Here is a 23763-nt window from a genome sequence, read left to right as displayed (position 1 = left end):
CATAGCTTTTCTTCCAAGGTCTTTTAATTTCATGGTTGCAGTCACCATCTGCAGTGATTTTGGAGCCCAAGAAAATAAAGTCTCTCACTGTTTGCCATAAAGACTCCCTGTCTATTTGCCATGAAGTGATGGAACTGGATGTCATAATCATATTTCTTTGAACGCTGAGTTTTAACCCACCTTTTTCACTCTCCTCTTTTACTTTCATTAAGAGGCTCTTCAGTCCCTCTTCACTTTCTTACATAAGCATGGTGTCATCTGCATATCTGAGGTTATTGATATTTCTCCCAGCAATCTTGATTCCAGCTTGTGCTTCATCCAGCTTGGCATTTCACATAATGTACTCTGCATATACATTAAATAAGCTGGCTGACAATATACAGCCTTGTCACGTACTCCTTTCCCAATTTGGAACCAGTTAATTGTTCCCTGTCTGGTTCTAACTATTGCTTCTTGACCTGCATACAGATTTCTCAGGAGGCAGGTAAGGTGGTCTGGTATTCCCATCTCCTTATGAATTTTCCAGTTTGGTGTGATCCACACAGTCAAAGGCTAACTCATTATAAAATCATATCATCCCTGGTGGCTCAGATGGTAAAGAATCTGCCTGCAATTCAGGAGACCCCAATTCAATCCCTAGGTTGGGAAAATACCCTGGAGAAGGGAATGGAAACCCACTCCAGTATTCTTACCTGGAAAATTCCACAGACAGAAGAGCCTGGCAGGCTACAGTCCATAGGGTTGTAAAGAGTCAGATACGACTGAGCAATGAACACTTTCACTTTACTTTCATCATATTAATAGAATAAAAAATAAGATTATCTTAGAAGCATCTTACAAAATCCAACACTCTTGCACGATAAAACAACAAATTAGGAATAAGAGGGAAGTGCCTCAACCCAGTAAAGAATATCTACTAAAAACCTCAGTTAAAAGCATGCTTACTGGTGAAGAGAGGATGTTCTCCTACTAAGATCAAGAATAAGGCAAGGATGTCTGCCCTCACCACTTCTATTCAACATTTATGAGGTTCTAGCCAGAACAGTTAGGTGAGATAAGTAAGACTAAAAAGGAAGAAGTAAACTGCCCTTGTTTGCTAATAACATGATTTTATACATATAAAATGCTAAGTAATTAACTAAAAAACCAATGGAACTAATAAAATTAATTCATCAAGATTGCCGGAAACATAAATGTACAAAAATACTTTATGAACAATCTGAAAATGAAATTAAGAAAATAATTTCATTCACAATAGGATCAGACAGAATAAAATACTTAGGAATAAATTTAACAAAAAGAAGTACACACTGCAAAAATTAGAAAACATTGTTGAAAGAAATTGAAGATCAAAACAAATAGAAAAATATCTCCTTTTCATGGATCAGAAAATTTAACATTGTTATTTAAGGCTGCTATTGCCCTAAATGTCAGAGCTAAAACTATAAAACTATTGTGTTGGCAAAAAAGTTCATTTGGTTTTTTTCCCCATGACATCTTACAGAAGAAATCAAACGAACATTTTGGCCAACCCAATCCTAGAAGAAAATAGAAGGCTAAGTCTTGACCTTGGGTTCAGCAAAAGTATTCTTAGATAGGACAACAGAAGTCCAAGCAGTGCATATCACCAAAATTAAAAACTTTTATGCTTCACAGGACACCACTAAGAACCTGAAAAGACAACCTACACAATGGAAGGAAATACTTGCAAATCCTTTATTTGATAAAGGATATCCAGAATATAGAAAGAACCAACCCATACAACTCAATAATAAAGACAAATCTGGGGCTTCCCTGGTGGTCCAGTGGTTAAGACTCCTGAGTTCCCACTGTAGGGTGTGTGGGTTCAGTCCCTAGTTGGGGAACTAGGATACCACATGCCACATAGCACATTAAAAAAAAAAACCCTTACCCAAATAAAAAAGGAAAAAAGGATCTGAACAGACATTTCTCCAAAGAAAATATACAAGTAGCCAATAAACATGGGGGAAAAAAAATGTTCAGTATCTCTCATCATTTGGGAGATGCAAATCAAAACCACAAGATACCACTTTACACCCACTAAGATGTGGAATAATACAAAAAAATTGGATTATGAGTTTTAGGAGGGATGTAGAGAAATCAGAAGCCTCTTATACTGCTGATGTGAATGTAAAATGGTGCAGCCATATTGGAAAACAGTAGGACGGTTCCTCAAAAAGTTAAACCTAGAGTTACCACATGACATAGCAATTCCACTCCTAGGTACATACTATCCACCCACAAAAAGAAAAAAGATAAATGAAAACACATGCCCACACAAAAATTTGTACACAAATGTTTATAGCAGCATTATTTATAGTAGCCAGAAGATGGAAATGTTTATCAACTGATAAATGCATAAATAAAATGTGGTGTATCCACAATGAAATGCTATCCCCCAGTAAAAAGAAATGAGTATTTTTTTGACGGTTAAAATTTATTTATTTTTAATTGGAGGATAATCGCTTTACAATACTGTGCTGTTTTCTGCCTTATATTAACATGAAATCAGCCATAGCTATATGTCTGTCCCCTTCCTCTTGAACCTACCTTCCACCTCCTACCCCATCCCACCCCTAAAAAGAAATGAAGTATTGATATATGCTACAACTTGGATGAACCTGGAAAACATGACCTAAAGTGAAAGAAGCCAGCCACAAAAATGCACATATTATATGATTCCATTCATATGGAAGTCCAGAATAGAGAAATCTATAGATCCTCTATTAAATCTATAGAATCCATAGATCTATAGTATCTCTACAGGGATTCATAGTTGCTTACTGCTTCATGAGGAATGGGTGGGATGAGGAGGATGGAGAATGACAGCTAATGGGTATGAGGGTTCTTTTTGAAGTGATAAAAATGTTCTAAAATTGGTCATGATGATGGCTGCAGATATCTGAATATACTAAAAACCACTGAATTATACACTTTACATGGATGAATTGTATAGTCTGTGAATTATATCTGTTAAGCTGTAAAAAAAAAAAAAGTCTTCATGTACTGTTCTAGAATAATCTCCAAAATATTTTGTTAAATAAGAAAATAAGATGCAAGAGTTTAAAAAAAAGTTATTCCATATTCTATATGTAGGTTGTGTATCCTATAGTTACATGAATCTATAAATGTGTTAAAATACATAGAACTGTACAACAAAAGAAGAAAAGGTAATTTTATTGTATGATGATGTAAAAACATAAAATCTTTAAAAATACAGTAGAATTGAGAGAGGAGAGACACTGTCACCAGAGTTGGTAGTTCTGGTGGTAGACACTGGGAGAATCTTCAAGAAGAAGCTTACACTTGCAAGTACTTGAAGGATGGTTTGGCTCTGGACAGATATTTAAGGAGAGGTTTGATAAAGAAAAAATCATTTCAGACAAATGTTAACAATGGCTAAGAGTACAGGGTAGGGAATTTTTTTTTTTTAATTGGAGCATAATTCCTTTACAGTGTTGTTAGCAGGGTGGGGAATTTGTGACCATCTGCGGAGCATTAAGATAGCTCAGTGGTTAAAAAAAAAAAAAAAAATCCCCTGCCAACACAGGAGACACAGGTTCAGTTCCTTGGTTGAGAAGATCCCCTGGATCTTTCCACTGCAGGATCTTCCCACTCCACATTTCTTGTCTGGGAAATCCTATGGACAGAGAAGAGCCTGGCGGGCTACTGTCCATAGGGTCACAAATAGTCAAACGTGACTTAGCAACTAAACCACAAAAGGGAGCATTAATTGTTCAACAGGATGCATACAGGAAAGAAAAGAGATTGTGGATTTCCCTGTGTGTCAGGTTAAGAATTGAACACTTTGTTGTATGGTCACTGGTGAGCCATCAAAGGTACTTGATGAGAACTCTGCCTTAGGGATATTATTTCATAGAACTGCTAGCAGGTAAGTTTAGACCAGTTAGAAAGCTGTTATATTAATTTAGTTAGAGAATGAGGGACTAATACAGGTGGTGGAGATCTGAGATGGGAACAAATGGAATCAATATCGTGAAGAATGTGGAGCTGGCTGGAGAGGAAGAAAAAAGTTCCCAAAATTGGCCCTTTGGTTTTGAGCCTATGTGACTGGGAAGATAATACTGTTAGGAAAAGGAAGGAAAAGCAGAGAAGTTGATGAGTTTAGGTTGGGATTTGTTTAGTTTGAGGAGCTAAAAGATCTCTAAGTAAGAGACTTAAATGGCAGTTAGACAGGGAAGCCCATGGTATGGTCAGCACCACACCCACAGATTAAACCAACCTTGCATGGAAAATATTTGGGGACAAAAATCTAGAAAGTTCCAAAAGGCAAAACATGAATTTGCGTCACATTGGCAACTACTTACACAGCATTTAGACTGTATTAGGTACTGTAAGTGATCTAGAGATGATTCAAAATATACAAGAGGATATCGTAGGTTATATAAAATGTGAGAAAGATACATGGTAATACAATCAGAATTTTGAGTTGGGAAAGCTGGAAGTCAGGAAAGCTTACATTGGATAACCTCAAGTTTTTTCCCATAAAATAAGCAAGGTCATTCATAGAGTGGAAAGTAGGGGATAGAATTAAAGAGTGTTTCTAAGCAGCTTTAAATATTTTCTCTAATTCTGCCCTTTGTATGAATGAAAAACAAATGATCCACATCAATTATAACAGGTAATATTTACTGAGCCTTTACCATCTGCTAGGTATCATGCTAAGACCTTATTTCAAACTTAGAACATCCCTAACAGACAAAAGGTATTAGCAGTTTTATCCACACATTACAGAGGGTAATACATAAGACAGACAAAGGATTGGAAACAGCTCAAGGTTACCCAGCTAATCAGAGGTGGAACCAAGATCAAATACAAGATCTAACTATGAGCTGGTCACAGGATATTTTCTGAGGTTTTACTTTCAAATTTCTTTAAAGCAGTGAAATATTGGTTCAAGAATTTACATGGATTAAGGGAAATAAAGTATGTATTCCATGTATACAATGGAATGTAACCACAATAAAGTTAATAAATGGAGAGGATGGCTTGTTTAATAAATGCACTAAGATAACTATCCACTGTAATTTTTAAATTTTGATCTCCTGTTTAAAGTACATATATAGCAGCAATCAGAGCAGTGGTTGTTTATGGTAGGGCTGAGATGGACTCGGGCACAGGGAAAACATTATAGGGTAACAGCAATATTCTATAATTTGATTAGAATGTTAACTACATGTTTTGGTCAAAATTCATTGAAATGTACATTTAAAGTCTGTACATTCCACTCTATGTAAATTTTATAGCAGTTTTAAAAAGGGAAATCTATCTATAGACCTCTAAGACATCATTAAATGAAAAAAAAAAAAAACCCAAACTATTGTGAAAAAAATTTAAAAAGCAAACTGTAAGGTGAGACATACAATATAATACCATTTATTTATAAGAAAGGGAATAATTCTTTCTGTGGATCACTTGTGTATATATGTAAATGTCTCATGGTTCTTGGGTCAAACTGCCCTACTCCACCAAGAGGTCCTTCCTCCAGGATCAATCTTAGTGCTCTCAGGGTTTCTTTCTGGGATGCAAAGAAAGACTTTTATATTACATCATCATTAGTTTAAGAGTAAATCTCTCCACTGTTCATAATACTCATAATAGTCTCCAGTGAAGAAAGATATTCTTTCAGGAAACTGTACCTAAAAAACATTATGTGTTTATATAATGATTTTGAAAACTAGTACATCTTCAGAAGCAGCGTTGTATACGGGGGCTGAATGGGCTGAGTTCTTGTCCTGACTCTGCCACTTGATTAGACTGATGTTTTGGAGCAACTCCTTTAATCTCTCTGGGCTTCAGTTTTCTTTTGGTTAGAAAGAATGGACTGAACTGATGACTGAGGGTCCATCGATGCCTAAGATTCAATAAACTCTGTTCCTTCCCATGGACCTTGTATGAAATAGGTCACCTCACCTACAATAAACATGTGGAAAGTCAGCTTTTCTCTTTTGAAACAGGTGACAACCAAAGCCAAGCAACTGAAGGATTCAGTTACCTGCTCCCCAGGTGAGTCAGCACCCACTCCATCTCAGTAATCTCAAGCCATGTCTTCAAAACAACCCCCCTTTCACAACTGCTTTAAAAATGATGGTGTTTAACAGTTGTGCCCAATGGATTCTACTGGTCATCTCTCTAAAAAGGGTCCATTTACAAGCACCCACCAGCCAATCCAACCCTGCACACACAGTGGTGCTAAGGTGTACTTAAATAAGTTTGAGGAGCTGTAGAAACCTTGTTCTTCTTTAGTATGGGGGGAGGGGACACATGGGAAAGCCAGTCTATACCATTTTTTCCACGCTGACCACAGTGGCCACCGCACACACAGAGCATCCTTGAGAACAGATCAAGCAGCTTCCCCAAGAATCTGTGTTTTTCAGAATCCGTTTTCTCAAAAACTAAACGGAATTTTTAAGAACCCCATACGGTTTACTTGAAACCAGGAAGTGCCTCTTCAACCTTCCAACTCTACTTAAATACAGGTCCCTGTACTCGATGTAACCAGCCAGCAACCAGCAAACCCTGAGATCTGGAAACGTCTCCCTGAGGAGGACAGGGCGCGGATGCTAAGGGCTCAAGGGGGAGGGCATTCCTTATTGCTTTCCCACCAGGACAGCTGTTGGTCTGGCAGGAAGGCAGGGACCGCCAAAGAACGTTCCGTGCAAGATGCCCCCCTCCAAGACGGTCTCCAGAAACATGCTCTTGAAAAGGCAACGGGGAGTTGGGTGGGGCCTGGACAGACAGGTCTTTCTAGAGAGTCGGAGGGGTCAGGAGTATGTGAGGAGGGCAGGAAAGGCGGGGTTGAACATTTGGGGGGGGGGGGGGGTCTCTGAGGTGACACCTGTGGTGGCCGTGGCGCGGGAAGCAGGTTGGTGCAGGGGCAGGGCCCGGGCAGACAGCGAGCCCCGTGGAGGGTCTGACACATTCAGGCTGCTGACACGCGTGGAGTCAGCAGCAACCCTGGGTCCTGAAGAACATCCTTTCTCACCTAGAAAGTAGGCGGTTACTCCCTGCATTTCCTCTGATCACAGCCGATTCTGGAGGCCCCTGTTCCTCAGAGTGGTGGAAGGACCACGGCCCGGAATCAGACAGAAGCGAGTTCAGACCGCATTTCTGCTGCTGCTGAGGCTGACGTGCCTCCCTGCACAACTAGGGTAGTGACGGCTCTCTTTCTAGAATACTGCGAACATCATCAGTAAAACACACGCAGAATGCCCCACCACTGTCTGCTGCGGCGGCCACACCGCCGTGGCTCCTGTTCCCTGAACCCACCTTGTCTCTCCGTGTGTCCCTCCACACAGGGATGGTCAGGCTCTCGGAACTCAGATCCACAGCTCAGAACTCCAGGCCCACCAGGACCACCGCAGCCTTGCCGGACAGCATCATCACCCAGCGGGAAGAGGCCCAGTCTGCCACGGAGGAGGAGGAGGCGGCGGCGGCCGAGCCGGGGGCAGAGGCTGCGGAGGAGAGCCGGCCGCGGAGGCGGAGGCCGGCCCGGCCCGCCGAGCCGGAGGAGCGGGTCCGGGGGAGGAGGCAGAAGGACTTCGACCTGTCAGAGCAGCACGAGTCCAGTGACGAGGAGAACCAGCAGAGAGAGCGCGCGCGAGCTGCAGAGGAGCCCTGGACTCAGAACCAACAGAAGCTTCTGGAACTAGCGTTACAGCAGTACCCGAGGGGATCCTCTGACCGCTGGGATAAGATAGCCAAGTGTGTCCCGTCCAAGAGCAAGGTGGGTGACGCCGGGAAGGCAGGCCTCTGGGGGCTCCAGACACAGGGAAGCGGCTTGTGGCCCCACCTGACCGTCCCTCATCTCACGCCGCCTCCGATCCTCTTTCTACCCAACCCGTCCTTCCCCTGCCAGCTGCTTTCCAGTAGGCGTCCTCTGTGAATCTGTGCACTCCACTGAGCATAAATGAGGTCGAGTCTAAGTGTCATCATTACACCGACCAGTTATTTTTTCTCATCGAAAACCCCATGCACAGAACATAAAGTTCCCCCACGACAATGCTACCAACCTTCTGGAGCCTTCGTTCTGCCAGTGGGGGCTGGGCCGGGGGAGGGACTGAGAGGTGGACCGCAGGACCAGGATCCAGCTTGTCCCTGCAGCGCTGTCTGCCCTGTTTGCAGCTCATTAAACACATCGGCAGAGGGTTCCCAGACACCAGCTCAGAAGGGGCCGCGGCCCCTGTGGAGAAGCAGGCCCCACCCGACCCCCCCGCTTTGGCGCTGCCAGTGCGGAGCCTCCCACGTGATCTTCTCAACTCTGGCCCTGCCTGACACACGCGGTCTCCTGGGCTGCTTTCCTCCTACCCATACCCTTTGTCTGAGACACAAGGAACACTGAGAAATCAAAAGACCCAATCTCTGCTGCCTTCCGTGCCCACCACTCAGTAGCCTGTGGGCACACTGATGTTCATTTACATTCTTTTTTTAATTGATATTCAGTGTTGGAAAATCTAGCTCGTGGCCATGGATGTCCCCATGTGCATAGGTCTAGTTTATCTCCTTTAAAATGATGAAGTTGAGAATTCCCGAGGAGAAAAATAAACCATTAGCAGTTGATCTGTTTGAGAAACACAGCTCCTTCCTAGCCCCTCCAACTGATTTACCAGAAGAAATGATTTTCCCTGAATTCCTCTAGCATTTGTGGGTACACAGGCATTTACAGGTGGGATGAATTGACAGTGGCTTAAAATGAAGGAGCTGCAACCATGGATTCCTCGGGGTGGGATGCTCAAACTCACTGCCTTGGGGGTTTGGAAACCTTCCTGTTTCAGGGAGGAATGTCCTGCAAGTGTTCCCTTTAAGCCGAACATCAGAACCAGGGGAGGTTCAGCCACCCCTGCTGGCTCGCTGCCCCTGGGTGACTCCCTGCAAGTGGCCCGCAAGCCATTGGGGTCTGAGAGAGGAGCTGGGACCCCGCCGCCCGGGCAGGCCTGCTGCTCAGAGCCCAGAGCCCTCGCGTCCTCCAGCAGAGCGCTGGGCCGCTGAGCACCACATCCCACACTTGGCTCTGCCAGGGGCAGAACAGTTAGGAAAAGGCTGATATTTTAGGCAGGTGGTCCTTGGGGATGCAGAAGAAGCACTTGTTAGGTGTTTCCCTCGGAACACTACTAAAGCCAAAACCCCAGGGAGAGAGTGAACACTCATTCTTTATCCCGGGCAGCTGATAAAGTCATCTGCAGCAGACCACAAACCAGTGGCCTAGTTTCCCACATGACCTTAAGTTAGTGAAGGGTTATGGTGCCTCTGGGGTGTTTCTGAACAGAAACAGAGATGGTTCTGGAAAGTGATACACAGGGGAGCAGCGAGGCCGCTCCGTGCTTCATCAGGGTCCTCACCCCAAGGAGTGGCAGCAACAGGCAGCGGGGTCTTAAACTGCTAATTCTGCAGTCTGAGGGGCTGGAAGACCCGCTGATGCTGGGACGTGCCCGCGGAGAACAAGGCATGCTCCCCAGGAGGTCCAGGCCAACAGGACAGCCCTTGGTCAGCAGTGGGCATGGCGGGCTAATCCCACAAGGGGCACGCTGATTGTAACTGTCACCACACCACCTCTTTTTCTTTCTCCAGGAAGACTGTATTGCTAGATACAAGCTGCTGGTTGAACTGATTCAAAAGAAAAAACAAGCTAGAAGCTGAATCCTCTGGAAGATGATGTTTACCTCCATTTTCCAAAAGGATTATTTTAAAACTCTTATGCAGAAATTTGCATTTTGTACCTCAGTATTTCTATACGTCATGTGCCTTAGTGAAAAAAAAAATTAAAAATTTAAAATAAACGTTGTGTTATATTGTTTAAACATACTGTGTTAACAGAAAAAACCGATTTGGGTATTTTATAGATTATTTTCTCTCTCATCACTGCAAAGCGTAATTTCCTAGGGACAAACAGAATAGTGCTTTTCTAACAGTCAGGCAAATGTATGAAGGAACATGAGTGAACTAATGTGTAAGAATTAAAACATAATGTTTTTTGACCAAAGATCACACCACTTGATGAATAGCAGGATGCTGGTATTTTGGGCAGAAAAAAACCTGGTTGGTGTACTGAGCTAGCTAGTAGTAGTGTGGGGTTATCTTAACTCTATGTATTAATATGTAGATTAATATATGTAATTATATAATATATGGATACATTATATGTATCTTTAAAAAAAAGTCTAAATGCACACAGACATAAGTAATAAACTGTGGTTTGCTGAAAGACATCCCCAACTATGAATTTCCAGAGAACACACAGGCAAGGTTTTTAGGATCTGATGACTTTGGGTCCCACTTTTCAATATCCAAATTAAAAGTCACTATTTTGTGCTGTTAATTTTGAATGAACCGTCACTATCAGCTGTGCACTCCTTTTTAAATATGTCATTTGCTCAGGACTTGGAAATAGTTTGCTAAAGTACAAACTGCCTAAACTTGAAAACCATTAAGATCACCAGGACACATTTCAGGGAGGTGATCTGATAAAATATCCATACAGACATCGTTTTTCTCTAAGGATTGAAATGAGGCTCCCAGAGCAGGCTTGGGTGGCACTGGCTCTGTAACCTTCTAGCCTGAGCAGGACACTAGTGGCCCCAGGTCAGCCTGCCTCTGGTGCTGTGAGGGACTGGACCCCTCGGGACATCAAGAAGAGCAGTGGAGAAACAGCTCCAGGTCGTCGTTCCCACGAACTGAGTCCTTGGGCAACAGCCCTTGAGTCTCATCTGGGGGCGGGGGGTGGGGGGAGGGTATGCCTTGCCTGCAGGTCAGGAGCCTGTCACGGTGGCACCAGGACTTCCTCCTGGAGCCAGTGGGGCTGTGAGGTGGTGACTGTGCATTCACTGAGGGACAAGCCCTGCTCCCTGTTCTCAGTGAAAGAAGTTGCTTCACAGAGGGAATCATAAAGGGACGGTTCTAGTGGCTTGCCAGGCCCTGGGTCCATTCTGTCTCTGGTCCAGCATCAGCCTGTCTTTCACACAGTTTGCCTGTCCAGCTGTGACATTCTGTATCAAGATCACCCTTTTCACTTATGGTGCTTTGAACTGGGTCTCTGTTACATGCATCCCCAAGTCCCATTACAAGATTTCTGGGCTTCCAGTGTTGGGAGAGCCCCATACGGGTCCAGTGATGCCTTAAGAGGTACAGTTTAAGATAAAAGGTCCTAATTTGCCTACCAACATCATCATCTGCACACTCATTAAGGAGGTGTCTCCAGCATGGTTTGTCCTGATGACTGCCCCTGCCACCAGCCCCTCTAAAACCAGAAAGGGGCCCCTTCTGCATGGCCGCCTCATTCAGGGGACACAGAGTGGCTGGTTTTGTTGAGGTAGGACCGGTGGGCCCGGTGGGGAGGGTTCATGAGCGTATCAGGACACAGGAGACCCATGAGTGCTTCCAAAGAAGGTTCCTGACAGGTGATGTGGGGACCAGGCCTGGCCCCCCTGCCCTTCCTGACTCCCAAGGAAGCCCTCCCCGAACCCACCCCTCAAAGCCCCAGCTTATGACCTCTGTCTACTCACACCTCCAAGGCCGAGCTGTGTGACATCAGTGCCTTGTTATACCTCTTTGTCTCAATTCCTTGTCTGGAAAAATAAGAGACCAATGGTGGCTGCAACACAGGTTGTTATGATGACAGTCTGGCTTGCTGAAAACAATAAATGTTCCTTTTCTATCTGACCATCCGGACTTCCTGTTGCCATCATTTTCAGTGGCTGTTGACACGCATGACAGGGCTGACAGGCCACCAGCCTGTCACATGCTCACTTGGCCCCTCACACGTGGGAATCTTGGGCCCTGTGTGGATTCTTGGGGGTCTGGGAACCCTACCACATGGTATGCACAACCTTTTCCTTTTGGATGTGTGGTCACATCTTTCACTAGGTGCCCCCAAAGGGTTTCTCACCCAGACAAGTTAACTCTAGCCTCTGCTGGTGTGTTTAGTCTAATATAGCCATGGAGGGCCCACATGGTACCAGAAGAACCCCCAGACTTGGCCCCTGACAAGAGATCCAGGACTTTACCTGGGAGCTCCACCTCACTCAGACCCTGGGAGGGGGACCGGCGGCAGGTGTCTGCTCTGTGCAGTGCTTGCAAAGCACTGGCCTGGCCCTGGCACGCCCCCCAGCTGCACCCCCAGCCCCACAGGCTTCAGGGTCGAGCCCCCATCCGCCCGGAAGCCTGAGCCTTTTCTCCTAGAGTGATTTTCATTTACTTTCTCCACCGGGGCAAGGGCTTATGGTTCTGTTCTTCCCACCAATGAGAGCACCGGTTTTCAAGTCCCGTCTCACGTTCCCCGGTGTGTGCTCACAAAGCCCCTACTGTTGGAGCAGGCTCCCACCAGAGCCAGCGCTGCTCTGAGGCCAGGTGCTGTCACCGGCACAGGGACCGGCAGGGCTGGCTGCTTTCCTGGCTGTACCTGATGACGCTCCCTCACTGAGCCTCCAGGCGCTGACCGGTTTTTCTGTGACACTGGCTGTGGGAACCACCTAGAGGTCTCACGCTCTTGTCTCCTTGAGCGCCTGGCAAACATCCCAGCCCCACAAGACGAGCTCAGTCTCGACTGGCCCATAGGCCAAGTCTTCCCTGAGTTCCCTTCTCACTTTCAGAAAAATCATAAGCAGCGTTCCTGGTCAATGTTCTGGACGCATTAAAAATGCCTCTTGCCTCTTGATATGTGCCAGCCCCACCCCCACACCAAGTCCACCCACCCCTTTGAAAGTGGAGAAGGAACCCCTTTAAAATAGGAACCACTTCAGCCCCACTTACACCTATTGTGGAGCTGCAGTTGTTTTGCTTCAGCAGTTAATTTTCCTAAATCTTAAAGGGCACAGTTTTAATTGTGACGTTCTATACTCGCGGGGTAACTGCTTGTCCCCAGCGGCCAGGGACGGCCCCGGTTTGAACTGGTCCTCCCTGGACCCAGTTCAGAGCGCACCTCACATGGTCACCTGTCTGTGAGGTCCGAGAGTTCCCGCCTCACCTGCACCTCATGAGCACGCAGCTCCTGCATTTGTTTTGCACGGTTTGGGCTAAGAAAGCTGGAGGACAGAGGGCAAGTGAGCCCTGGCGCCCCCTGGGACACGGCCCGCCTGCGTGGGAACCATCCGGATGGGGTTTCCTGCCGCCAGGGGGGCCCCCTTGCTCCAGCGCACCCTCTCATCCCCTTCACCTCCCCGCCGCCCTCACCGGCCCCTTCAGCGGCTTGCCCCTCCTCCCCGCCGGCCGCCTGTGCCTCCACCTGTAGCTCGGATCACAGCGCGGCCTGGAAGCCACCCCACTGTCTTGGCAGGAGTCCCAGCCTCCTGTTTGAGTAAACTGCTTGGCCTTCAGCCTTCGACTTTATTCACCAGGGAGCTAAATTAACACGCTGTAAAACTGAGCGGCTGCGATTATTTTCCTCTGGTCTAGGAAAAAAAAAAAAGAATGGCTTCGTGTAGAACAGAAAAAGGGAAATCACTTTAGCAATCAGATCCCCAGGGGGAAGCTACCAGTGTTTCAAAGAGCCGTGTCCAAAGAGCACCGGGGCCGGTCCCCGGGCCGGAACTGGGGTGAGCAGGCAGCTCCTCCCCCTCACTGGGTGCCCGGCCACTCTGACACCCCCGGCCCAGCCTCGGCAGGGACCCCCGTGTCCAGCTCCTTTCCTCATGACCTCCCCACACACCACCACCCCTCCCCCCAAGGCCCCCATGTCCTCCCACTGCAGAAATGGAGAGACACCAAATTCTTCTGCAGGGAAAGTTGACTGCTCATCTCTTGCGGTCACCACCTGTCAGAAGCCAGAAGCTCAGTGTTCCCTGGATTACTTCAGGAGTTTCACTCAATGAAGCCCATCTTTGATGAGTACAGTTTAAAAAGAAATCCTACTTTTACAGATGAAATGGACAAAGATATGAAAGGGTTATCTTTTTAAATGAAGTATAGCTAATTTACAGTGTTGTGTTCCTTTCTGGTGGTACAGCAAACTGATTCAGTTTTATATATATATATAAACTTTTTCATATTCTTTTCCATTATGGTTTATTGCAGGCTAGTGAATATAGTTCTCTGTGCTACACAGTAGGATCTTATTTATTTTACATACAGTCATTTGAATCTCAAACTCCTAGTTTACCCCTCCCCATGCCCTTCCCTTTTAGTAACCAGAAGCTTATTTTCCATGTCTGAGGGAGTCATCTTTTTATTTTGCCTGTCTTAAATTACAAAGGAAAATGAACAATCTCCATCACGTTTTCTGCTACTCAAAAAGAAACATTTTTTAGAATTAAAGATAAAATATCAAACTGTTTATCCCAAATTATCTTGGTTCCAATCTGTCTTACAAAGGAAGATGTTCCTGCAGTGACAGATAGATGTCTCTAGACACCTGACCCCAGGGGGTCTCCTGTTTTAAGAGGCTTGGCATAGGAAACCCTGATGGAATCCTCCTCTTTGGCTAAACTGAGATCTGTCCTATTATGCTAACACTGAAGTCGAAGCACTGAATGTGGACTCTTGCCTGAGGCTGTCTTTCCATACAGGAGAGAGGAGGGTTCTGGCCTGGGGTGGGACAGGATCTCATTGTGCCAAAGAACCCAAACATGCTTTAATCCTGGGACCAGTCAGCTCCAAACCACCCCTCACCCCTCTCCACTCAGCACCAGTGCCTGGCAGCAAAGAAATCCACTGTCTGCAGTGGGTTGAGCAGCAAGGGCTGGGGAGAGAGGGCTGATAGGGCCGCTTCCTCCAGGAGCAGAGCCTGGGTGAGGAGGGGCCGCCCAGCACCTTCCTGGTCTCGGCTTGGACACTGACAACTAACCAGAACCAGAGGTGCAGAGATGGAGGACCGTTCTGAGGGAGGAGTTAAACATGGGTCATAAATCAGAAGAGAGAACTTCCAAGAACTCGAGAAGCACAAAGCTGAGAGCACTGCAGGTGGGAGGGACAGTGTTTACAAGGTCATGGGCCTGCCCACTGCGACGCTGAGGGCTGTGGAGCTGCTCTAGGTCCCCAATAAAACCCAAGACTGAGCACTGAGGCCTGCAATTAAAGTGTCAAAGGTTCACACTGCGGTGAGCAAGGCCACCTGATCCGCAGCTGGAAGAGGCCAGTTCTTGGAACAGCAGCAAGGCCCATGACGGGGACCAGCCCTTCACCAGGCTGGGCAGCTGCACGGCTTCCCCCAGGGCCAGGGAAGGAGGAGAACTGGGGGGGAAGGGGCAGAGGGCCCAGAGAGGGCGGGAGGGGAGAGCAGCCGGAAGGTGCATCAGATTGTCCCTGGAGCTCCTGGAGCACCCAGGGCCAAGCCCCACTCCACTTTTACAGGCGGCCACACCCCACCAAGAGTTTGCAAAGACACTGTGCACCTCAGTTTTTCACAGACCAATACACACACACCCCTTAGTTTTTCACAGACCAATACACATACGGGCAGCCACACCCGACCAAGAGTATGCAAAGACACTGTGCACCTTAGTTTTTCACAGACCAACACACACACACACACACACGTTCAGCTGTGGAAACAACTGTCTGTACTTGCTTCGGGAGAACTAGCAAGATCACTGCGGCAGAGCAGTGGCGGTGCCAAAAACGTAAAATCTCCTAATTAATCCGTCTGCTTGTTCAGTGAGCCAAGTGAGAAACAGCAGATGCATCAATCACAACTTGAGGGAAACCAAATTAACTCCATCAGCAAAAAAGTGAATGTCTTGCTTTAAACTTCAGAAGGACCAGCACAGCCAGAATGTGTTCACGGCCAACAGCCGCGAGGTGCCTTCTTGTGTCTCGGGCCTCTGGCTGCCTGGCCGTGTGACCCGTCCCTGGCCTCTGCCCCTCACGCCACCCAAACTTCTTCCGGTCACGTCACCACATACCTTTGCTAACCACTGGATCCAGGAGGCGTTTTCACCAGGGGGCTGATTTCAAGTTGGATCTTCAGTCCTGATGACCAGAAGTGTCACCTTTCAATTTTCTGCAGCTTCAAGTTTTTACAGAACGAAGTGGGTGTAAATTCAAAAAAACAGGGAGCCTTCCAGGCTCCTCCTCAGATCCTGTACAGGGGCCTCATCACCCGCCTTTTGGATCTCGCAGTCCCCAAAGGCCTGCCTCCAGCACTCCCTCCTCGCAGCTCTCACCCACACCGTCTGGCCCGACGGGGACCAGCCTTCCTGTGCCCTGAGTCCCTGAACACCATCCTTTCTGCCCCTCTGGGTCCCCTCCCTGGAAATCAGAGGTTAGAAGTCCTCCAACAGAACTGAGAAGCAAGACAAGGCATCTTCAGTCTGGAACTGGCGATGGAGTCTGTTCATTCCTTGACCCTAAAAGCCTCTGCTTGGTGGAAACACCCTGCTGTTTCTTGCCCATTCTATTCAGGGGTCACCCCCCAAGGGACCCAAACATGCCTTTCTTCCCCACCCTCCACCTAATTTCATTGGAACCTTCAAAACAGTTTCCCTTCCCATGGAGACAGGCCTGGGACCCTTTGCTGCAATGTTTCCACCTGGACACACCTCTCCTCCAGCAACAAAATATAAAGAAACTGTACGGGACTAAAAATGAGTGTGTGCATGCACAGTTAGGACAAATTCTGGACCCCAAAGATACAAAGAGACCAAAAAACCCAACTGCCACTTTTGAAGAACCAGGAACAAAAACAGGGTGTCTGCAGCAAAAGAAGAGTATTATGCATGCCCCCTGCACACACCACCATTTAAGGGGTTGGCAAACCACACAAATCACCCCTCCAGCCTGACCCCTGGACATACCCCTACTCTCACGCCATGTAAGAAACAAGCTCACGCCGCCTCAGTGAGGGAGCAAGGGAACTTGTTGTTTGTCCCTCCCCCACCCCCCAGAGGGGCCCCAGTAAAGCCTTGCTTGTATTTCCTGTCCGGCCTTTGATCAATTTCTAATGATTAGGGAGGCCAAGAACCCTGGTCGGTAACATCATGACAGCTTTTTGGTACCATCGGGCTGGTAAGGAGAGAGGGACAAGTTCCAAGGCCCTGAACTCAGGGGTCTCTGGGTGGGGGGAGGCCCAGTCCTCGCCAGCACCCACTGGGGAAGGGCGAGTGGGAGATGTCCCAGCTGCTGCCTGGGAATTAATGCAGAGCCAAGTCTTGCAACTGTTTGAAAAGCGGTCATAACTTGTCACTTAAAAAATGTAATAACCCCAACAACTAACAGTGTTACTTACCAGCACCCGGAGATGGATGTGAAACACTGACAGTTTTGTCTCTTCCCCAGTTCTGCGTCCGTGCAGGGCGCCAGGCCCAAAGCAGCCAGGAGTCTGGGGCCAGAGAGGGGCCACAGCCACGAGGCTGTCCTGGTACCACAGAGGCACTGCCTCCAAGCACAAACTTGCCAAGCCTGAACTGTGACCAAAGACAGCTCACAGATCACAGAAGTCCTTATTGAACTTACAGGATTGTCAGCATTCACTTATCAGTAAGAAAGAGACATTTCCTTTCATGCCAATAATAAGGTGAGGGATGGGACTCTAAGTGGAGTAACAGTTGGCATGAATTCCTAACAAGGTAAAATTACTTGAAAAATCTAATGGCTTCCCAAAGTTTGCAAAAGTTCACAACTATTTCATTTGGAAAAGCCTACTTTAATGTATAGCAAAATTTGGCATCATCAATGTATATTTCATTTTCACTGAGTAAATTTAAGGTTAATGGTATTTGTCTCATTGAAGAGTTTTCACATTTGAAACACAAGTCCATCCCCTACTTTTAAAAACAGAGTTCCATTTAGTTGTAAGGCACTTCTGCTTACAATGCCAAGGGCTCTGCACTCTGTCTTGGGGAGCATCCTGAGTCAGTGGTTATCTCGTCTTCTGATTGGCTGACGGAGAGCTTAAGAAAGCAGCATGAAGACCTGTTTTCTGAGCACTCATGCCCAATGTCTGCTCTTGACCCCATGAGCGAGCACACCTGCACAGAAGTCTCAATGGTAACCAGCCCACGAAGCCCCGCGTCCACACAGAGGGTTCCCAAGGGTCAATGGTGGGCAATAAGCAGCAGGTGCTCAGAAACTTCTCGGAATGAAACTCAGCAACAGGGAAGTGGGAGCAGCAGCCCAGGTGCATGCCATTGGCAGGGGCGAAGCTAGGCTACCCAGAACCTCAGGTGAGTTAGAAAAGCGACTAAAACATGGAGAATCACACCAAAACAAACAAACAGCCAAGACAAGTGACTACACGTATATATAAGTATATAAATGAAAGTATATAAATGAAATATATAGATATATTTCATTTCTTATACAAGAAATGAAAAGGTGCATGGCCAGTAATGTTTTGTTTGGAGTCAATGGACTCAGAGTGAAAACCAAGGAGGCTGCCAATGAGCTCCTGTCTTCCAGTCTTGGGAGAGACAAGACTTTCCAGAATCTGATAATTATTTTCCAGTTGTGTACCAGAAACCTAAAATGTGCTCCTTAATCAAGTGAAAAGCCTAAACCAGTTTTCCTTGTTCATTCAACACTTAAGGACCAGGACCCAGTTACACAGACCAGCATACTGCGGTTTGCTAAGTCTGGAATAAAGGCTGACCATCCACAAGGACCACAGGTGATTCTGATGCTCACTGAGAGCCCGCAACCATGGGTTTTTCTTTAACTTAAATGCCTCTGGTTAAAGCTAACTATGTTTAAAAAAAAAAGATTTCACTCTTTACCAAGTACGAATACAGCTTTACTGATGTGACTTCTCTTCCTGTCTTCTCCACTGTGGTCATTCCCTCCTCTCTGCACCGGCGGTTTGCGGGGTGCTCTGTCTCACCTAACCAGCAGGCCGCAGGGTGGTTTGCCCTCCACGCTGCGCGGAGTCTACTCCCGAGTTTCAACCACCCCAAGACGCAACCGCACCGACACCAAAGCACGAAGCACCCAGAGGCTCCTGGAAACAACTGACAAGAGGAACCAAGGGCATCAGGAGCTCCATCTTCTCCAAAGACGGACGTCACCAAGCAGGTGACACAGAGCCTCTGACCTCACTGTCCTCACAAGAATACGCCCCTAAAAAACCCTAGACCTGGCGGGAAGGGGGTGAGGCTGAAGCTCCCTCCGTCCACACCACTGGTCTTAATAAGTAAGAGTTAATGAAGTGCGGCCCCTGCCTCAGGGCCAGCACAGCACCAATCAGGAGGCCCCCTGAGCCTCCGAGGGTCCCCAGGTGGACATCCAGCCCCCACCCCGGCACCATGGGCTGCTTCACAGGAACCCCCTACTCCCGCTCCACCTCCTCAAGAGCAGAGAAATCTGAGGGCCTCGACGTCTTGTCGGCTGTGGTGGAGACGGCACGGGGGCTAACAACCAGCCTTGGCCAACTGAACTCCTACCTGCAGAGTGAGTCCAGGCAGCAGTCGCTCCCAGCGGCTCTGCTCGCCGACGGCGGCGAATCTCACCAGTGAAGCCCTCACCAGTGAAGCTGGCATGGAGCCGTATGCCAACCCTGGAGCGCGCTTTCCGCCGCTCAGGCCAGAGCTCTCAGAGCCCCGCCCACCAGAGAGGATGCCGGGAAGCCGGCAGACCCTCATTCACGCCCCGCTCGCTGCTGAGAGACTCCAGGGCCCACCTGCCCAGAGATGGGCCTGCCCAGAGAGCGTGAAGAGAATGCAGGGAAGCTGGCAGAGCCTGGCAACCCTGGAACCTAGTTGGGCAAGCCAACCTCTGCTGAACACATCCAGTGGCCCTGTTCAGCCAGGGAACTTGCGACACTGGTGGGCTTAAGTCAAGAACGCAAGAGCCTTACCGTCTTGGAACTAGTTCTCCCACTCTGCCTGGGCAGGGGAAGCAATTTGTACCCCCACCCACTGCTAAATACAAGCGCTCACCCAGCGAGCCTAACAGGAGTACATCCCGGATGTGGGCAGCCCATCCCAGAGCCATGCTTACAGTGGCACTCCACGGCCTGTGCTTCTCTGTCTTACCAGGGAGTTCAGTGCCGTCTGGCCTAATTAGGGGGCCTTTCACACTTTCTAACACCATACACAAAAATAAACTCAAAATGGATTAAAGATCTAAATGTAAGACCAGAAACTATAAAACTCCTAGAGGAGAACATAGGCAAAACACTCTCCGACATAAATCACAGCAAGATCTTCTATGACCCACCTCCCAGAATATTGGAAATAAAAGCAAAAATAAACAAATGGGACCTAATGAAAATTAAAAGCTTTTGCACAAAAAAGGACACTATAAGTAAGGTGAAAAGACAGCCCTCAGATTGGGAGAAAATAATAACAAATGAGGAAACAGACAAAGGATTAATCTCAAAAATATACAAGCAACTCCTGAAGCTCAATTCCAGAAAAATAAACGACCCAATCAAAAAATGGGCCAAAGAACTAAACAGACATTTCTCCAAAGAAGACATACAGATGGCTAACAAACACATGAAAAGATGCTCAACATCACTCATCATCAGAGAAATGCAAATCAAAACCACAATGAGGTACCGTTACACGCCAGTCAGGATGGCTGCTATCCAAAAGTCTACAAGCAATAAATGCTGGAGAGGGTGTGGAGAAAAGGGAACCCTCTTACACTGTTGGTGGGAATGCAAACTAGTACAGCCACTATGGAAAACAGTGTGGAGATTTCTTAAAAAACTGGAAATAGAACTGCCATATGACCCAGCAATCCTACTTCTGGGCATACACACCGAGGAAACCAGATCTGAAAGAGACACATGCACCCCAATGTTCATCGCAGCACTGTTTATAATAGCCAGGACATGGAAGCAACCCAGATGCCCATCAGCAGACGAATGGATAAGGAAGCTGTGGTACATATACACCATGGAATATTACTCAGCCGTTAAAAAGAATTCATTTGAATCAGTTCTAATGAGATGGATGAAACTGGAGCCCATTATACAGAGTGAAGTAAGCCAGAAAGATAAAGAACATTACAGCATACTAACACATATATATGGAATTTAGAAGGATGGTAATGATAACCCTATATGCAAAACAGAAAAAGAGACACAGAAGTACAGAACAGACTTTTGAACTCTGGGGGAGAACGTGAGGGTGGGATGTTTTGAAAGAACAGCATGTATATTATCTATGGTGAAACGGACCACCAGCCCAGGTGGGATACATGAGTCAGGTGCTCGGGCCTGGTGCACTGGGAGGACCCTGAGGAGTCGGGTGGGGAGGGAGGTGGGAGGGGGGATCGGGATGGGGAATACGTGTAACTATATGGCTGATTCATGTCAATGTATGACAAAACCCACTGAAATGTTGTAAAGTGATTGGCCTCCAACTAATAATATAATATTTAAAAAAAAAAAAAAAACAAGGTTGCCTGCCAGGGAGGGAAGCTAACTCGGAGTTCTGCTTACTACTGTGTATAGAACCCAGTCTCAATAGCCAGATAAGCCTGACCAGAGGTCGTAGGCAACAGCAAAGCCCATACTACAGCCTTGCTAGGGCAGGGGAACAAGCCAGAATTCCTTTAAAAGACTTCTCAGCATCAACACCACCCCTGCCCTCCCACCTTTCAGGGCTCTGGGCAGGGGAGCCTTGCCCCCAAAACAGACCCTAATATATCAGGCCCCATCTGCCCACAAGCATTACCAGGAGACACATCCAGAAACCTCAACAGAGCTGACTGGTGAAAAGCTGTCTCTCCCAAAACAAACCTGTAAAATCTGGAAGAGAAGCCCATTTACTCACAAAAATTCACATAAACATGACATCACCAAAGTAAATTAGTAACTTACACTAAAGTAATGGAAATCTATGAACTGTCAAAGAATTCAGAATAATCCTCTTAAGTGAGCTACAAGAACACAAAACTATAAACAAAATTAGGAAAACAATTTGTGAACAAAATGAGAAGTTCAACAAAGAAATAGAAGCCATTAAAAACAAAAATCCTAGAGCTGAGAAATACGATTGATTGAAGGATTCAACAGCTTTAAAAAGACGAAGATGGAGAAGAAAGAATCATCCTGACCTAGAAGACAGGACATTTGAAATTACCCAGTCAGAGGAACACAAGGGAAAAAGTGAAAAACTGAAGAAAGCCTTATGGGACACAATCAAAGAACCCACATCTGCATTATGGAAATTTCAGAAGAAAGTGAAAGGGACAGGAAGCATATTCAAAGCAATAATGCTAAAACCTCCCAAACCTAGGGAGAGGTATGAACAGATCCATGAGGTCCAAAAGACCCCAAACAGGTTGAACATAAACAGGGCTACACTGAGACACATTATAAATATCAAAAGTCAAAGACAAATAATTTTGAAAGAGAGAAGTTACATACAAGGGAAACCCCATTAAGACTATCAGCAGATTTCCCAAAAGAAACTTCAGGCCAGGAAAGATGGGAGATACATTCCAAATACTGAAAGTAAAAAACTGTCAACCAAGAAGTCTGTATCACACCAAAGTGTCCTCCAGAAATGAAGGAAGGATAAAGACTTTCCTGAACAAGCAGAAGTTGAGGGAGTCCATCGCCAGGAGACATGCTTTACAAGAAAAACTAAAGGGAGCTGAGTAGAAGTAAAAGGATGCTAACTAACATCATAAAAATAAAGGAAGGTACCATGAAATTCACTGGTAATTGTAAACATACATTCAAAAGTAGATTCTGTAATACAGTATGGTGGCACATAATTCACTTACAACTCAAAAAACAAACAGTAAAAAGAACCATAACTACAAAAATCTGTTACTGGAAACATGATATGAAAAATATGTAAACTGTAACATCAGTAAAATGTGAAGGGAGGAGAAGTAAAACTGTGAAGCTTAGGACTTAAGCTGTGCTTAGTTATCAGTTTAAAATAGGGTGTGTTATAAGCTTAAGATATTTTATGTAAGAGTCATGTAACGAGATGAGAAAAACCTGTAGTAATTACATCAAAAAGAAAATGATGGAGAAGTCAAAGCATGTTGATCCCCAAAGACCTCAAAACACAGAATAAGACAGCAGGAAAAAGAAAAAGAAACAAAGGGTCTACAAAACAGCCAGAAAACAATCAACAAAGTGGCCCTAGTAAGTCCTTATCTACCAATAACTACTGTAAACAAAAGGAGATTAAATTCCCCAATAAAAATTAAAGAACGGCTGAATGGATTTAAAAAAAATGATACAACAATATGCTGCTGCCTACAAGAGACTTGCTTTGGTCTTTGAGACAATTAACTGAGAATGAAGGGATGGAAAAAGACGTTTCAAGCAGAAGTAACCAAAAAGAAGCAGGGAGAAGTTGCTATACTTATATATTAGACAGAACAGATTTTAAACTAAAGAGAGACAAAGAAGGTCATTATATAATGAAAAAGGGGTCAATCCACCAAGAAGATGTAACAACAAACTGAAAAGACAACCTACAGAATGGGAAAAAATATCTGTAAATCATATATCTGATAAGGGATTAATATAGCCAAAGTATACAAAGAACTCATACAACTCCATAGGAAAAAAAAAATCCAATTTTAAAATGGGCAAAGAACTGCAACAAACATTTTTCCAAAGAAGACCTACAAATGGCCAACAGATATGTATAAAAAGTCATTTGAAAAGTTCCTCAACATCACTAAATCATTAGGGATATGCAAATCAAAACGACAATGAGTTATCACCTCATGTCTGTTAGATGGCTATTATCAAGCTACCATCTGATCCAGCAATCTCACTTCTGGGAACACATCCAAAGGAAACAAAAACACTTATGTTGAAGAGATATCTATACCCTTATATGTTCATAGCAGCATTAGTCACATTAGCCAAGACATGGA

The 23763-nt window shown here is 45.9% G+C and overlaps 1 protein-coding gene across 1 annotated transcript in view; it reads left to right on the top strand.

The window, feature by feature from the left end:
- Positions 1-9818, top strand: part of DNAJC1 (DnaJ heat shock protein family (Hsp40) member C1) — a 186220-nt gene extending 176402 nt beyond the window's left edge. Inside the window, exons 10-12 of the mRNA XM_065921080.1 lie at positions 6000-6048; positions 7341-7768; positions 9610-9818. Of these exons, the coding sequence (XP_065777152.1) occupies positions 6000-6048; positions 7341-7768; positions 9610-9678 (546 nt within the window). The 3' untranslated portion in view covers positions 9679-9818. The remainder of the gene's footprint in view (positions 1-5999; positions 6049-7340; positions 7769-9609) is intronic.
- Positions 9819-23763: the final 13945 nt, after the last annotated feature.

Source organism: Muntiacus reevesi, chromosome 2 (assembly GCF_963930625.1).
Source record: "Muntiacus reevesi chromosome 2, mMunRee1.1, whole genome shotgun sequence".
Taxonomy (NCBI): domain Eukaryota; kingdom Metazoa; phylum Chordata; class Mammalia; order Artiodactyla; family Cervidae; genus Muntiacus; species Muntiacus reevesi.
Note: the sequence above shows the minus strand (reverse complement) of the source record. Positions and strands in the feature narration are given on the sequence as shown.